This window comes from Salmo salar, chromosome 06 (assembly GCF_965601325.2).
Source record: "Salmo salar chromosome 06, fSalSal1, whole genome shotgun sequence".
NCBI lineage: Eukaryota > Metazoa > Chordata > Actinopteri > Salmoniformes > Salmonidae > Salmo > Salmo salar.
In genome coordinates, this window is record NC_138296.1 from 31,168,374 (window position 1) to 31,184,472 (window position 16,099).

The following is a 16,099-nucleotide window of genomic DNA, read 5'->3' on the forward strand; positions in this document are numbered from 1 at the left end:
CTCTCCCCCGCTGCCGAACGCATCACCCACAGCCATACTATTTTTCTACATTTAGCTCTCCGACCCGCCGTTGCCAACCGAGGACAATGAGCGAGTGCAAATCTTTTAGACTACCGATACTTTAGTAAAAGTTATTTGTCCCAGACAGCTGCCTATATCTAAGTGGAACTTTAGTCAGCTGTTGTTACATCAAAGTAATTCCACAAATTATAGCATAATAACTATAACATTTAATAACAATCTGCAGTGTTAAAGCCTACTGAACATTTTGAGAGAAAAAAGTGTCATAAACATATTCATGCCAGCGCTAACTCTGTTGACAGATTGCGAAAACGATACTGGAATTGTATTCCATGGATAGGCCTATACTTTTAGTGGTGCTCCTATTTGCAAAGTCTAGTAGCCTATTTGACGGTTTCATTTTCTCACTCATGTAATTTCTTCCAACTCCACCTTGTCAGTTTGTGGGCGTAATCCAGCCATCCAATCCAGACAGCCAGATCCATTGGAAACAAATGACTTTCCAATGAGCGCACAGCCTCGTTAAACCGTGTTGGAGTGGCGCCCTTCTCAGTGCTCCTGTGGACCAGCACTGTCAGCCCTCCTACCATTGATGAATAAAGTGATGGAATGTCTCAAATAAAAAAATGAAAGGGTTTAAAATGTTTTTAATTGGTTGGGTGAAAATCAAAACAGCAGTTGTACAGTGATTCAAACACACATCCACATACAATAAACCAAATATACAGCTGTCCTTTTACACCTGTCCCTGATCAATGAAAAAATAGTGCAATGGGCCTATAGTCAGATCTTATTGCTGTGATTCATTTGTCATATTTACACATTTCTCTCCCACATAATCATTATATTGTTACAATTCATTCAGTGATTAATCAATCATTTTCCTATATGTATCCCTCTCACCTTAGCCATCCCGAAAGCATTACATCCTGAAGTAAATATGTATTTAGGTATAAGAACTGAATGAGTGACACCACTGGACACCCAACAATAGAACTAAGATGATTTTAACTCCATACTCACACTTTAGCTTGCAACTAAACAAAACAGCAAGAACAAAAGGTCATCTACAAAATACTTTCATTCAATAAGCACACAATGAATCACAATGAAGCATAAAACCAAACTAACAAGGGAGAGTAATGTAACTAGGGTATAAAATAGGCTACAGAACCAAGGCTAAAATAACAGTCCCATAGAAAGCATTTTCGTGTGACTTATAATATTGCATTTATCTATTTATCTGCCTAATAGTGATGGGATTATATTTTTGGCATTATTTGGGTATTTGAGAGATAAATGTTAATTGTCATATTAATAGTGTAGAATATTAGGCTATCTGTCATTAAAAAGGTTTGAATGCTTACCCGAGACCTTCATTTTAGCATGGCACACAAACATACCCAATTGCAATGAGGTTTCAGGACAGTTGGCTAAAAATACATTTTCCTAAAGAATATTTTTTGATGGCACATACTAATAAATGTGTTAGACACCGGTCCCTATTAAAGCATTGTTTGAGTTCACTGGATCCTCGCAGCGAGTTGAGAAGTGAAAGATCGTGTCCAGGTGTTCATGGCAACGGGGACTCGTTGTACATATCCTCTCCTGGCTCCTCTTCGAACTTCACCTTGCCATCAGAGGCATCCAGCTACAACAGATCACACAGTCTCATTAGAGAAACACACAGTTTAGTTGAGTCACACTGATTTATTAGAGGCAGAATTTATTCTAAACCTCCTGAAATGATTTGAAATATAGCATTTCCAATACAAATAATACTGAACCCAATATGTAGAAAATGAATAGCTATACTGACATTCTATTGATCAACAGCTGAATAGGTATTTTGAAAATGTTCTCTGCAGATTCCATCAGGTCCATACTGTTCTCATGTGTATGTGATTTAGCTAAATCTTCTGACCACTCATCGGCATGACAACATAAGGTACTAACCTGGGACCAGGCTCCTACCCAAAACATATGTATGTGTTGTGATTGTAGTTAACCACATTAAAACATGTGTGTGCCACTTACACATTTCATTTCCTTGTCAGTGAAGAGTGTTCCAGTGATGGCCATGCGCAGGGGGATGGTGAGGATGAGGACAAAGGGCAGAGCCAGGGAGAAGGCACTCATCTTCACCATCCAGAGAGCTCCCAAACACACCATCTGGATCAGAGTGAACAAGTGCATCTTCATAGTAGTTACCTGCAGTAAGGAGATGAGAGAAGGAGGGTTAAGACAGGGGCAACACATTGGATATATACTTATGTTTACCAGGGGCATAACCTTCACTGGGGACTGGCACATTCTGAAATAGCATTTTTGTCCCCCCCAGTTTTATCTTTGGAATGTGATACAAAACAAGGCAATGGTGTGCTTTAGGACCATGTGGACGCCTCCGAGTGGTCGGGTAGGCTGTTTGGAGTGTTTATCCGATTGCATTAAAATAAAATACAAAATGATGTCTCCCCCACTTCTAAAACCAAAGTTTCGCCCCTGATATTTACTGTGGTGTAAAACTTGTTAGTGCAAAGGAAATGTATGATTTTTCAGATAATTACGTTGTGATTGCCACAGTGTGTTATTGTGTAGGAATTGTCTGGTATGTTTCATAAATTAAATAATGATATAAAATTATGAAACAGAAAGGAGGACAATTGGGGCGTGGAGAGAGGCAGCATACCCTTTGTGCGTAGGCGTCAGCAGGATAGTATTTCCTGGGTACAATAAGCAGAAGCATTCGGTCCCACATCTGGATCCCACTGAGTGAGGTTATACCCATGTAGAGGAAGATTCCAAACAGAGCCGTCATGGGAATCATCTTCAGGATAGGCTCCAAGAGAATAGACACACCTGGGAATAGCAGGAACAACGAACATTTCTCAGACATTATTAGGAGCTCAACAAAGGACTGTGCTGACCTATTCTTTAGACACCCAGTGTTCTGTCTGTTCGTCGGGATCGACTGCATAAGCTAAATCTCAGTAACCTATATGGTAGCACTTACCGACCATGGCAGCCACAAGCATGCCGCTGATCCTTTGCTCCAGCACCTTCTCGATCTCAGGCTTGGGTCCCTTGCTCATGACAGTGAGGGCGTTGGCATGGGTGACAGAACGCACGGTGGCGGCACTCAGCCAGGGCACCCCAAACAGGGAGGCGATGCCACCCATGGTGACCAGGATGAGCAGGTCCAGATGGAAACCAGAGCCCTTCACCATCTTCCTCTCTGGTTTGCTCACAATCAGCCTAGAAAGGTCAGAGGTCAAACAATGAGAGGAGGCTTGGCGGTTGTGGAGGGACTATGGACATGAAGACGATTTTACTAACGTAGTGATCTGGGACTCGAGGAAGATGAGGATGAAGACCAGCAGGGCTGGCACGCAACACGCCCCCATCATCCAGGCGGGGAAAGGCTTCTTCTCTCCCAGGGGGTTGATGAACCAGCCTCTGGCATCGGGGTTGGACACCATAAGACCCTTGGGCACCACAAGTTTCTGCCAGGGGACACACAAAATACATACAGTGAGGGAAAAAAGTATTTGATCCCCTGCTGATTTTGTACGTTTGCCCACCGACAAAGAAATGATCAGTCTATAATTTGAATGGTAGGTTTATTTGAACAGTGAGAGACAGAATAACAACAAAAAAATCCAGGAAAACGCATGTCAAAAATGTTATAAATTGATTAGCATTTTAATGAGGGAAATAAGTATTTGACCCCCTCTCAATCAGAAAGATTTCTGGCTCCCAGGTGTCTTTTATACAGGTAACGAGCTGAGATTAAGAGCACACTCTTAAAGGGAGTGCTCCTAATCTCAGTTTGTTACCTGTATAAAAGATACCTGTCCACAGAAGCAATCAATCAATCAGATTCCAAACTCTCCACCATGGCCAAGACCAAAGAGCTCTCCAGGGATGTCAGGGACAAGATTGTAGACCTACACAAGGCTGGAATAGGCTACAAAACCATCGCCAAGCAGCTTGGTGAGAAGGTGACAACAGTTGGTGCAATTATTCGCAAATGGAAGAAACACAAAAGAACTGTCAATCTCCCTCGGCCTGGGGCTCCATGCAAGATCTTACCTCGTGGAGTTGCAATGATCATGAGAACGGTGAGGAATCAGTCCAGAACTACACAGGAAGATATTGTCAATGATCTCAAGGCAGCTGGGATCATAGTCACCAAGAAAACAATTGGTAACACACTACATCGTGAAGGACTGAAATCCTGCAGCGCCCGCAAGGTCCCCCTGCTCAAGAAAGCACATATACATGCCCGTCTGAAGTTTGCCAATGAACATCTGAATGATTCAGAGGACAACTGGGTGAAAGTGTTGTGGCCAGATGAGACCAAAATGGAGCTCTTTGGCATCAACTCAACTCGCCGTGTTTGGAGGAAGAGGAATGCTGCCTATGACCCTAAGAACACCATCTCCACCGTCAAACATGGAGGTGGAAACATTATGCTTTGGGAGTGTTTTTCTGCTAAGGGGACAGGACAACTTCACCGCATCAAAGGGACGATGGACAGGGCCATGTACCATCAAATCTTGGGTGAGAACCTCCTTCCCTCAGCCAAGGCATTGAAAATGGGTCATGGATGGGTATTCCAGCATGACAATGACCCAAAACACACGGCCAAGGCAACAAAGGAGTGGCTCAAGAAGAAGCACATTAAGGTCCTGGAGTGGCCTAGCCAGTCTCCAGACCTTAATCCCATAGAAAATCTGTGGAGGGAGCTGAAGGTTCGAGTTGCCAAACTTCAGCCTCAAAATCTTAATGACTTGGAGAAGATCTGCAGAGAGGAGTGGGACAAAATCCCTCCTGAGCTGTGTGCAAACCTGGTGGCCAACTACAAGAAACGACTGACCTCTGTGATTGCCAACAAGGGTTTTGCCACCAAGTACTAAGTCATGTTTTGCAGAGGGGTCAAATACTTATTTCCCTCATTAAAATGCAAATCATTTTATAACATTTTTGACATGCGTTTTTCTGGATTTTTTTGTTGTTATTCTGTCTCTCACTGTTCAAATAAACCTACCATTAAAATTATAGAATGATCATTTCTTTGTCAGTGGGCAAACGTACAAAATCAGCAGGGGATCAAATATTTTTTTCCCTCACTGTATGCTGCATTTAATCTATTACTAGATATCCCTTTTTACATGAAACAGTTTAAGGATAGAGTAATATGTTATACACCGAGATCACCTTTTAGTCAAGGCAACACAAACCTATACATCACTAACCTGAGTGTAGGCATCCTCAATGGTGATATCCACAGCGATCATGAAGAAAATGGCGATGGGAACACCAAAATCTCCAATCATCCGACGAATCTGGTGATAGGGAAAACATATGAAGTGAAGGCTATCACACACAGAACACAGAGGGGGCTCTCCAGCCCTAAAAGACCCTATCCTGATTCATCTCTCTTCAATACTGTCCAGCAGTAAAATACTGTGTAAGCACCAGGTTGTTAAAAGTTCGCTTTGCTCACAGACATACAGTAGTCATCACTGTTGAAAACAGCTGTAGCTCTTACCGGTCCAGGGAGGAAGTGGCCATTTTTGAACTGACGGAGGAAGTATGCGATGAAGAAACACCCGAACATAAGACACATGGAAAGCAGGGCGGTGTTGGGGTAGGCCCTCTCATGTATGACCTCGAGCACTGTAATGTTGCCATCATCAAGATGCTTTACTTCCTCCTTGACCACCGGGTGGAAAGGGTTGTCCAGGGTGTCGTTCAAGTGCTCATAGTTCAGAACCAGAGGGTGAGCTTTGAAGATCTGAATAACAAGAGAAGAAAAGTAGGTATGTAGATGAATTAGCAGCAGAGGACAGGAGGGGTGTGAAGGAAAGGAGAAAAACAGGTTTTATTTTTGTATTTACAGTTGAGGTATAAAAAAGTGCTTAGGATGATGGATGGATGTAAATGTTGGGATGGATGTGAGGAGATGAGGTGGAGTGATGTGTGGTACCTTGCCGAGCTTGCTGAAGGTCTCGTAGATGAAGATGAGGGAGATGAGGATGGAGAAGATCTCCTGCGTGAAGCGGGAGATGAATTTGACCAGGAAGCTGCCCTCCACGGCCACGATAACCACCACGATGATCACCAGCCACAGGCCTACCCAGATACGGCCCACAATGTACTCAATCTCCTGGGACTTGCAGAACTAGACAATGGGATTTATAAAAATAAGTTGTTTGTGTTAATGATGTACTTGCATTGTAACTTTGAAATTCATAGTTATCATAATAGCCAATGCAAATCATGTCTAATATGATTGACATCCTGAGGACATGAAGCAGTGATGGCTCAGCATACTGTCATCGGGGGTCAGAGCTAGGGCTCACTGAGCTGTTATGTGAAAGTTCTATGATACATACCGCAAAGAAGGCCTCCTCAAACACCAGCAGTGGTCCAGAGAAGCCGATGACCAGTGTAGGCTGGGCTGCGATGAAGGCAAAGATGATGCCTTGGACGCAGGTGGAGATCATCAGCTCAGACACGCCCATCATGTGCTCCGTCTTATCGGCTGGAGGCAGAGGTCAGGGGGATGTTGTTATGCAGGCCTACCCACAAATCCTATATAGAGTCAGTCAGTGCTCCTGTCCTCTATGATACTAGGTGGGTCCCTCCTTCAGACATGAACTCACCCAGCAGGCCTCCGAAGGTGATGGCAGGGGACAGGGCAGCGAAGTAGATGAAGATGACAGCAGCCAGGACCTGGGGGTTGAGGGCGTCTGTGAAGTCACTGATGTAATGGCGGTACCGCCGCTTCATGTCCTTTATCATCCCGCCGAAGGGAATGCCTGTCCGGGCCAGCGGGTCTTCTCTTGGCTCCTCATCGGCCTCATCAGCTGGATACAAAAACAAAACAAATAATGACTCAAAATGAGCACAGACAGAGCAAGTGTTTTGGATGTGTTTAGACTAGAATCTCCAGAATCTCTGCATTTTCTAAACATCAATTTTATTTGGAAAAACATATTAGAAGGAAATGTAGGCCAAACGTAAACAATCCCTAATTTGGAAATTGAATTAACAAGTTATATGTAGATTTAGATTAGTTGTAACTACAGGGTTAGTCTGTGTGACTGACCTTTGGCCCCGCCAGCAAATATGATTCGGGTGTCAGAGGGGCGGAGTCTGTCCTTCAGCATCTTCTTCTGGAAGTCAATGATTGGCTGGAGCATGCCCTTGTCCTGGATCTCAGTGGGTGGGATGACGATGCTGCAGTCCATGAAATCAGCGATGGCATTGGTCAATTCCTTGTTAGTCTGGGCTAGGTAAGCCTCCAGACTAAATACCTGTAGGACCAGAGACGTGGGGAAAGCATGGTTAGCTATTGTAAAACACTGAAAAGATTTATCTAGATACTATGAAGCATCTCCTCATTCTTCCCCTCCCCCCTTGCGCTCCTTGGCCTTAATAAGTCCCATCCCTCTTTCCACTCCTATTTTCTCACCCAGTCAGCCATAAGGGCAGCCATGGCACGGCCACTCTCATGGTAATCCACTCCTCCCTGGCTGGGGCCCACCAGCACAAAGACGAAGCGCACCGGCACAGGGGCCTCCAGGGCCCCCTCTATCACCACAGAGTCCCCCAGCCTGACGAAGGCCACGACAGGCTTCTCCAGGGAGTCCATCACCCCTGGAACAAACACACACATATAGAGCTTAGATTACAGTCTCCATATTCTTTAGAATAAATGGTTGAATAGGCAAATCAGGCAGAGTATCCAGTTGGGCCGAGTGGCGCAGCGGTCTAAGGCACTGCATCTCAGTACTAGAGGCGTCACTACAGACACTCTGGTTCGATTCTAGGCGGTATCACAACCGGCCGTGATTGGGAGTCCCATAGGGCGGCGCACAATTGGCCCAGCGTTGTCCGGGTTTGGCCAGTGTAGGCCGCCATTGTAAATAAGAATTTGTTCTTAACTGACTTGCCTAGTAAAATAAATGTAAAAAGTTGGTGGTGAGTTGTATTTCACTTTTCACACACGATTTACCTGAGAGGACAATGGAGGCTTCCACGCTATCAGTTGTATCTCTCTGAAAAGCAAAGGGAGGAAGGTCAGTTAGTGAGATATTGGGAGAGAAAGATAGATTTATCAAAGAAAGAGGAAGAGAGGTTAAATGAAGTCATGAAGTGCTAGAATGATATTTAGATTTAGCGGTGGGATATAGATCCTAAGCCTAGTGTTACCTGCTTGGTGACAGAGAATGTCTGCATCTCGATGTCTCCTCCCAGGGGTCGAGCTCCAGCTCCCTCAGACTGACTGCGTCTCTGCAGTAGAGCCCTCAGCAGGCCATCTCTATCAGTGGCACGGATCTCACCCTTGCTCCGCAATTCATCCACCACCTTCTCAGCCACAGCAGACAGACTGCTGGCCTGCAGGTCCAGAATGATCGCACCTGAACACACACAGACAGAGTTTTGGGATAGGTCAAACATGGCCTGTTGCTGCCTGTCATCTATTGTTGGAAATACGGTTTCATATGGTGGCTCTGAGAAAAGATTCATTTGCTAATAACATCATGAAATTATCCAGATTATGTCAAGAAATTATTATAGATTGAGTGATAAACACAGTGAATTTGTTCCAGATAGCCACCTGTGCTCATGATCTTGCGAAGCTGGATCAGACTCTTGAAGGTGAGGTAGGAGACGTGGGAGGGGCCCCACTTGCCCGTTGCTGGGTTCAAATTCTCCTCATAGCCCACCCAGCGGCCAGTCTCCTGCCAGCTGTTGCCCATGAGCTCATTCAGCTCCACATAGGCCTGAGACACACACACACAACATCATGCTCAGGTTCAAAATGGCAACTTCCTTGTCAATATACTAGGTATCCGTTTATTTGATGCTATACCCCAAATGGGGCTTACCTGAGCATCCCCTCTGGTGTTGGCGTTGGTGTTCAGGTTCAGATAGGCTGAAATACAGAGAGGTAGTGTTCAGTCCTAGCACTCCATAGGAGGTGTACTTGTGTAGGAGAGACATACAGAGGGGAGTAGAGAGAATGTGTTGATGGGCGTTTAGTGCTCACCCTCTGGGTCGGTGTGAATGACGATGCTCTGGATGGCCTGGTCGCTGTCCTCTTCCTGCCTGCTCTGCTCCAGGTCATAGTTGCCACTGTGGCCCGGTGGGGTCCTGGGGAGGGAGGGGGAGGGGGGAGAACCAGGTTAGTGAGGGGGGGTACGGGACGCAGGTGTTCTGCTCCTCAACACCTGTCCATGTCTCACCAGATCTTACAGACAACAGGCCAGGTTGTGCTCCTTTCTTTCATGAAGTACCTGCAGCTCCTGGTGTTTGGCGTTCTGGCCAAAAGGGGCAGCAAAAGCCTGTATGATGTCTGTATATTAGCCTCAGAACCATTCGCTGGCTGTGTTACCAGAGATTGGTGACTTCAGTGAGAGACTTGGGCAAGCTCTGCATTATCAGTCCTGCCTTCTCAGATAAGGATGTCATGCTGGTTTAGACCAGTGGGGGGTGGTGTTGTATAATCATTTACAGTAGCCCTACTGATCACTCTCACTGACAATCTAGACAACCACTTGATGTAGCTGCATTCACAATATCTTGTTTTAGACTCTTTCACCCATTCATTTAATTCCTTCAAATATTGTTCAGGTTGGACTTCTTGTATAAGGAAATGCTAATTAGACTTAAAAAATGAACTTTTAAGAGGGGAGAGCACTCACGGTCTGATCGGAGATGGGAAAGCAGAGTCACTCTCCTCCTCATAGGACATGACATCCTGGAAGGAATCAGAGAGAGAAAGATGGGGGGGGGGGGGGGGGGGGGGGGGGAGATAATGGTCAAAGTAAAAGATGTAAATAAAATGCTACAAATACTTTGAATTGACAATTCATATTTGCCCATCCCATTTACTGCATTACTGCAATAAAAATGTGTTTCATCCACCTCTCCAAAAGACAGATCGTTCTCCATTGGAGTGTGTCAGTGCTTGCTTCGTCTGTCCTTAAACTTTCAGCAACGTTTGTGCATACCCTGTAATGTGAATGCACATTGACATAAATTAATAAACACAAACACACTAGAATTAGACACATGAAATACAGACATGCATTTGATCTTTATTTTACCATTGAAATGAACAATGTCTTACAAGAGAGACCTGGCCAAAAAAGCAAAACACTACAGTTTAAAAAAAGCAACAACATGGTTTAGGGAAGTGTCGTGCAACTATGGGTCAAAACACTGACAGCCCCTCACTTCATTTTATATCATAGTGTTTACCCTTGCTTTAAACAAATTTAAATGTAGGAGCTCTTGTAATTTCCAGGACTACTTGAAGCTTGTTCCAAATGGAAGGGGCAGAGAACCCTCCCCGGATTTTGTGTTAAATGCTCTACAACAAACCTTTCTTAGTGTCCAACAAGCTTTCTCTACCCTTAACCTTGTTCTGAACACCTCCAAAACAAAGGTCATGTGGTTTGGTAAGAAGAATGCCCCTCTCCCCACAGGTGTGATTACTACCTCCGAGGGTTTAGAGCTTGAGGTAGTCACCTCATACAAGTACTTGGGAGTATGGCTAGACGGTACACTGTCCTTCTCTCACACATATCAAATCTGCAGGTTAAAGTTAAGTCTAGACTTGGTTTCCTCTATCGTAATCGCTCCTCTAACCCTGATTCAGATGACCATCCTACCCATACTAGATTACAGAGACATAATTTATAGATCGGCAGGTAAGGGTGCTCTCGAGCGGCTAGATGTTCTTTACCATTCGGCCATCAGATTTGCCACCAATGCTCCTTATAGGACACATCACTGCACTGCACGCACTGCACATACTCCTCTGTAAACTAGTCATCTCTATATCCCCGTCGCAAGACCCACTGGTTGATGCTTATTTATAAAACCCTCTGAGGCCTCACTCCCCCCTATCTGAGATATCTACAGCAGCCCTCATCCTCCACATACAACACCCGTTCTGCCAGTCACATTCTGTTAAAGGTCCCCAAAGCACACACATCCCTGGGTCGCTCCTCTTTTCAGTTCGCTGCAGCTAGTGACTGGAACGAGCTGCAACAAACACTCAAACTGGACAGTTTTATCTCAATCTCTTTATTCAAAGACTCAATCATGGACACTCTTACTGACAGTTGTGGCTGCTTTGTGTGATGTATTGTTGTCTCTACCTTCTTGACCTTTGTGCTGTTGACTTTTCCCAATAATGTTTCTACCATGTTTTTGTGCTGCTACCATGTTGTGTTGCTACCATGTTATTTTCATGTTATGTGCTACCATGCTGTGTTGTCATGTTTTGCTGCCTTGTTATGTTGTTGTCTTAGGTCTCTCTTTATGTAGTGTTGTGTCTCTGTTGTTGTGATGTGTGTTTTGTCCTATATTTATATTGTATTTTTTTTTATTTTCTTATCCCAGGCCCTCGTCCCCGCAGGAGGCCTTTTGCTTTTTGGTAGGCCGTCATTGTAAATAAGAATTTGTTTTTAACTGACTTGCCTAGTTAAATAAAAAAATATTTAAAAAACAATGAACCTTTTCCCTCTAGCTCTGTACGGGCCTTAGGCACAGTCAACAATGCACATGTGAGCGCAGGCAATAGTTGTCACTTTTCTGCTGGACAACGTAGGTACACAGGTGAAAAGGGAGCTGTCTCAGTATGGCCTTATAAATATAAACGTATCAATGGCTTAGTCTCCGAAGAGCTAAGGGGATTCCCTCTAATGTCACAATCAATGGTTAAACAGTGACATCGATTAAGACCTTGCTCTAGTCTAGACCTCTCAGCTCTATCGTGACCATTTTGTGGGAGGGATGGGGCTTATGGCCCTGGGCCTGAAGAATAATTCTGGGAATACCTGAGACTCAACTGCCCCTGCATCAGTTCTATAACTGGGGTAATCTGGGGTAAACTCCAACTGTGGTAATCTGGAGTAAACTCTAATTGGGGTAATCTGGGGTAACGTCTAATTGGGGTAATCTGGGGTAAACTCTGACTGGGGTAATCTGGGGTAAACTCTAACTGGGATAATCTGGGGTAAACTTTATCTGGGGTAATCTGGTGCCAACTCTAAATGGACTGTTTTTGTCATGTTTTCATGGGCTACTCAAACACACAGTGAACCCAAATTGGTCACAATGTGTCACAGGCCCAACCAACAGGGCATATGAACCTCTACACAAGTAAGCCTTATAAACACACTTCTGACACATTTTGAGGCCCATTTAATCAAGATACCACCAGCTCATGTCACAGCCCCTATGAGCCGTGCTCCTAACCATGAGTCAGCTGTTGAGACAGTGTGGCCCTTGCAGTGGTTTGAGTAGGAGACTCACAGAGTCTTATCTCTGGGTTACGCCCTCCTCAGGACAGACAGACACCCTAGTGCTCTAGTCATCCATTACGGTAACTTACAATATTACAACTCATACTGTAACAACTATTTTGTACAGTAACTTGTAATTTAACAGATCTACTCTACTCCAAAAACAGTAAAGAAAAAAAAAGGCTGGTGGTAACTCGTGGTATAATGACAGGCAGTACAAATCTTTAAGTGTACAGTGAGAAGTAGAATATTTTAATGTGTATTAACTTAAAATTGTGTCTTCATATATCTGGTTACACAATAAATATGTAGTGCTCCAAATACACATAAAACAATGCTGATTAGAAATACTATGCAAATGTGAATAACATTGGAACAACAGAGGCTGATGGACAGATAAGAAGACACTGTTCACTACCGCCATAGTCTCTCAAACCTTGTGACCCTGAGCTTTTTAAACCCCCGTCGACCACTAAATTAAGGTGAGCGGGAAAACTTAAAAAAGACAACTTTCTTCACATATACCATCACTAAATAAACTGATGAAGAGAAGTGTGATGTTAGCTGTTATTTGAAACATCACGGGCCACAACCAAACACTACAGAGCTTAAATTGTACTATACAACTCACACATAATGCTGGTTAGATTTTACAGTAATTTTTGTACCAATTACAAACAAGAAAAAAACACCTGGGTCATTGTAAGGTTAGTTAGCAACAGACTAATTGAGAGACTTGGGTTGTAGAAAGACAAACTCCAACTTGCAGCTATGTCATTCTAAAAATGTATTCTCACTGATAGGCATATATGATACAATTTTAGTATAAACCTCAGATACATGGAAAGTTAGATAAAGTTGTCTGTCACATGTTTCATTCAAATCCCCACCTTTTCTCACCTGTACTCCACTCAATATCACTGACCCCCAAGCCCCCTCAATGACAGACCCCAGTAACGAACCCCCGGACTGGGAGGCCACACCCTTACCTGCACCAAGGTGATTCAGCCTAGTCTGTGGCAGTAGAAATAGGTTGATCGTCACGATGCTAACGTAAACGTACCCAATGATAGAGTGACCTGGGGCTGATGGAGAGGCACAGAGAGAGAAAGAGAGAAAATGGAGGGAACACCCATTTGAAAGTACGCCGGGGCAAGAAACGCTGTACTACGTTCAGCACCAAAGGGGATAGAGAGATAAGGCCTGTGTGACAGACTAACAGCCCTATCGATGTGGCCCACCTTGGGCCAGGGATATCCCAACCCTCCTCTCTCCCCTCCGCCATCTCTGTTTGGAATGCTGCCAAGTCAGGACACAGGGTGCCAGAGAGACCAAACCTGTATGGACCAACAGGACCAGCTTCACCCTGCATGGAGGGGAAAGGGGCTATGCAAGGAGGGCACTCTATCAGGACGTGAGCATCTTGACTTCTGACGTCATCTTGTTTACGTACTAGGGATTCCCTTCTATGAAAGGAGGGATTCCCCCTCATGATGACCTTGAGTGGGTTTTATTATTAAATTAAACTTTTTTCCATTAAGAGCTGTCAAACTTATAAGCAGGCCTCGGTCACACTTTATTTAGATAGTCCGGATTTTCCATCAGTAGATGGTCTACAGATGGTCATACTATCAACAATCTGTTAATAAGCAACTCCTTGCCTAATATTACAGTTAGGGTTAGGTTAAGAATAAGGGTTAGAGTAAGGTTAGGGTTAGAGTTAAGTTTAGGGTTAGGATAACGGTTAAGGTTAGGGTTAGAGCTAGGGTTAGTAGATAGTTAGTTGAAATGTTACTGATAGTCTGTAGATAGTCCGTATAGCATCTACAAATGGACTATCCAAATAAAGTGTTACCCAGGCCCCCACTGACACATGTCATACTGTATGACCTACTGTAGCTCCCCCATCACCATGTGGCTTAACGTTCAGACCATCAGATCAACCTTGATCCATTTAGGGCCTTGATTGGGTCTTGGTTCTCAAATAGTAGAAACTCATGACAGCAACATACGTAGAAACAAGTAAATATATCTTGTTTATGCAAATATAGAGAGTCCCTAATAGTGGTGGTCTGTGGGTGACCTGTACCATACCTCTATGAGACAGGAGAGGGACATCCATCCTGGATTTTAATGAGATGAACAGAGATTGAAATATTTAACTATATTTCCATTTGCTCTGATTCTACAAAACACACAGCATACTGTATCTGTATTTGTATGTGAATACCTGTATGAACGATCTCTCCAGCTATGCGTGAGGAACTTTCTCTATTTTGTGCACCTCCTGTAAAGGAAATAACAAAATGTTTATACTACTGTAAATGCCGGCCCTTGTAATTGAAAAACCGTATAGCCCGGTATGAAATGCATTTTTAATAACTGGCTCAATGCTTGTTGGATCTTTCTTTTTTTTGGCAAGGTAACCTTGAGGAAATCAATAACATCCCCTGTTACCACTCAACAACTGTTGTTACTTTAAACACAAATGTTATTGATGCACCACCACCATTCTTGCCAGTAGTCAATTAATGCTGAATCAATCTGTGAAAAGCATGAATTGGAAATTAGAAATATGACAGTGTGTTCATCCATGCTCATGACAGAGGGGTTACTAGATAAGCAGTGGACCACACCCATGTGTTTACTTTAGAGCAGGGGTACTCAACTCTTACCCTATGAGGTCCGGAGCCTGATGGTTTTCTGTTCTACCTGATAATTAATTGCACCCACCTGGTGTCCCAGGTCTAAATCAGTCCCTTATTAGAGGGGAACAATGAAAAAATGGTGTGGAACTGTCTTCAAGGCTTCGAGTTGAATTTCAGGGCTCTAGATGTTCACTGCACTTGGGCTTTTGCATTCACAATTTTTCCCCATTTACTATAGCGCCTATGCTATTTCCCATTCAATTTATGGCATCTGTCTCAGAGCTAAATGGTATTGTAATGTACTCATTGTGAACATGTGATCTGATCAGCCTTTTATGTTATGTATATGTAAATTAAACGTTATAAGCAGGAACTGAAGCATTCTGGGAATGATAATAGAGTGTCTTGTTGAGGGAGTATCAAAGGTATTGAATTACTGAGAAAACAATAAATAATAGGACGAATCAAAAGGGGAGAAGCCTGAGAGAGAGAGCGAGAGAGAGAGAGAGAGAGAGAGTTAGAGCGAGAGAGAGAGACGGACAGGGATAGAGAAAATAGCGATTTTGCTGTGGCACAGGGCAGTAATCATTAATAGTGGAGGGCCATCTGCTGTGTCCATATGCCTCTGTACTGTACCTCTTTAGCATTATCGTACGTAATATGCAGAACATAGATGAGGACGTTATTCTCTTGGGGTTGTTTGTCTTGGGAGTCATGGTGTCCTCGGTTCAATCCCCGCAAGGAACAATGTATTCCCGGCCATTAGCTACAATATTGACAAACTAAAGAGGCTGTTGGTTGCATCCTTCTTGTGACATACAGTCACTTACTAGCTTCATAATTGATCGAAACCGATGCAGGAGGGAATCTCCTCTAACAAATCATATGACAAACCAATAACACCATAAAAATTCATACTTCACAGAGTTGAGAAATTACTGTTGACTGGTATGGAGGGGTCTCTTGCAAAAATGATCATGGCAACCCCATCATATATGAATTACACAATGCTAATTTTGAATGCTTCAATTCATAAAGTTCTGATAGGGGAATTGTGTGGCACAAAATGGCGGTGACAGTACTATGGAGCTCATAGAC

At 43.7% G+C, this 16,099-nt stretch overlaps 1 protein-coding gene and 1 long non-coding RNA gene across 3 annotated transcripts in view; one reads left to right on the forward strand and one right to left on the reverse strand.

Moving 5' to 3' along the window:
* Positions 1-859, forward strand: part of LOC123743419 (uncharacterized) — a 2,026-nt gene extending 1,167 nt beyond the window's left edge. Inside the window, exon 2 of the long non-coding RNA XR_006770189.2 lies at positions 462-859. This is a non-coding gene — a long non-coding RNA (uncharacterized LOC123743419). The remainder of the gene's footprint in view (positions 1-461) is intronic.
* On the reverse strand, positions 653-13,502 carry LOC106606856 (band 3 anion exchange protein). Of its 2 annotated transcripts, none has more exons than XM_014203255.3 (20): positions 13,343-13,502; positions 9,964-10,050; positions 9,741-9,796; positions 9,086-9,189; positions 8,925-8,971; positions 8,654-8,819; positions 8,245-8,453; positions 8,048-8,090; positions 7,505-7,689; positions 7,139-7,346; positions 6,693-6,896; positions 6,423-6,571; positions 6,014-6,208; positions 5,576-5,821; positions 5,280-5,369; positions 3,358-3,524; positions 3,035-3,276; positions 2,711-2,880; positions 2,059-2,232; positions 653-1,672 (listed from the first exon to the last, which is right to left on the reverse strand). In XM_014203255.3, exons 2-20 carry the CDS (start codon positions 9,988-9,990, stop codon positions 1,595-1,597), a joined length of 2,760 nt encoding a protein of 919 aa, XP_014058730.2. In that variant the 5' UTR covers positions 9,991-10,050; positions 13,343-13,502; the 3' UTR covers positions 653-1,594. The 2 variants fall into 2 exon arrangements, with proteins under 2 accessions (XP_014058730.2, XP_014058731.2); XM_014203256.3 differs by having other exon boundaries at positions 13,417-13,476.
* Positions 13,503-16,099: the final 2,597 nt, after the last annotated feature.

Coding starts and splice junctions, on each gene's coding strand:
- LOC106606856 (XM_014203255.3), bottom strand. CDS start 9,990: ATGGAGAACGATCTGTCTTTTGGAGAG. Junction 9,190..9,740: donor TTCCCATCTCCGATCAGACC/GTGAGTGCTCTC, acceptor CTCCCTCCCCAG/GACCCCACCGGGCCACAGTG. Junction 5,822..6,013: donor CCTTCAGCAAGCTCGGCAAG/GTACCACACATC, acceptor CTTGTTATTCAG/ATCTTCAAAGCTCACCCTCT.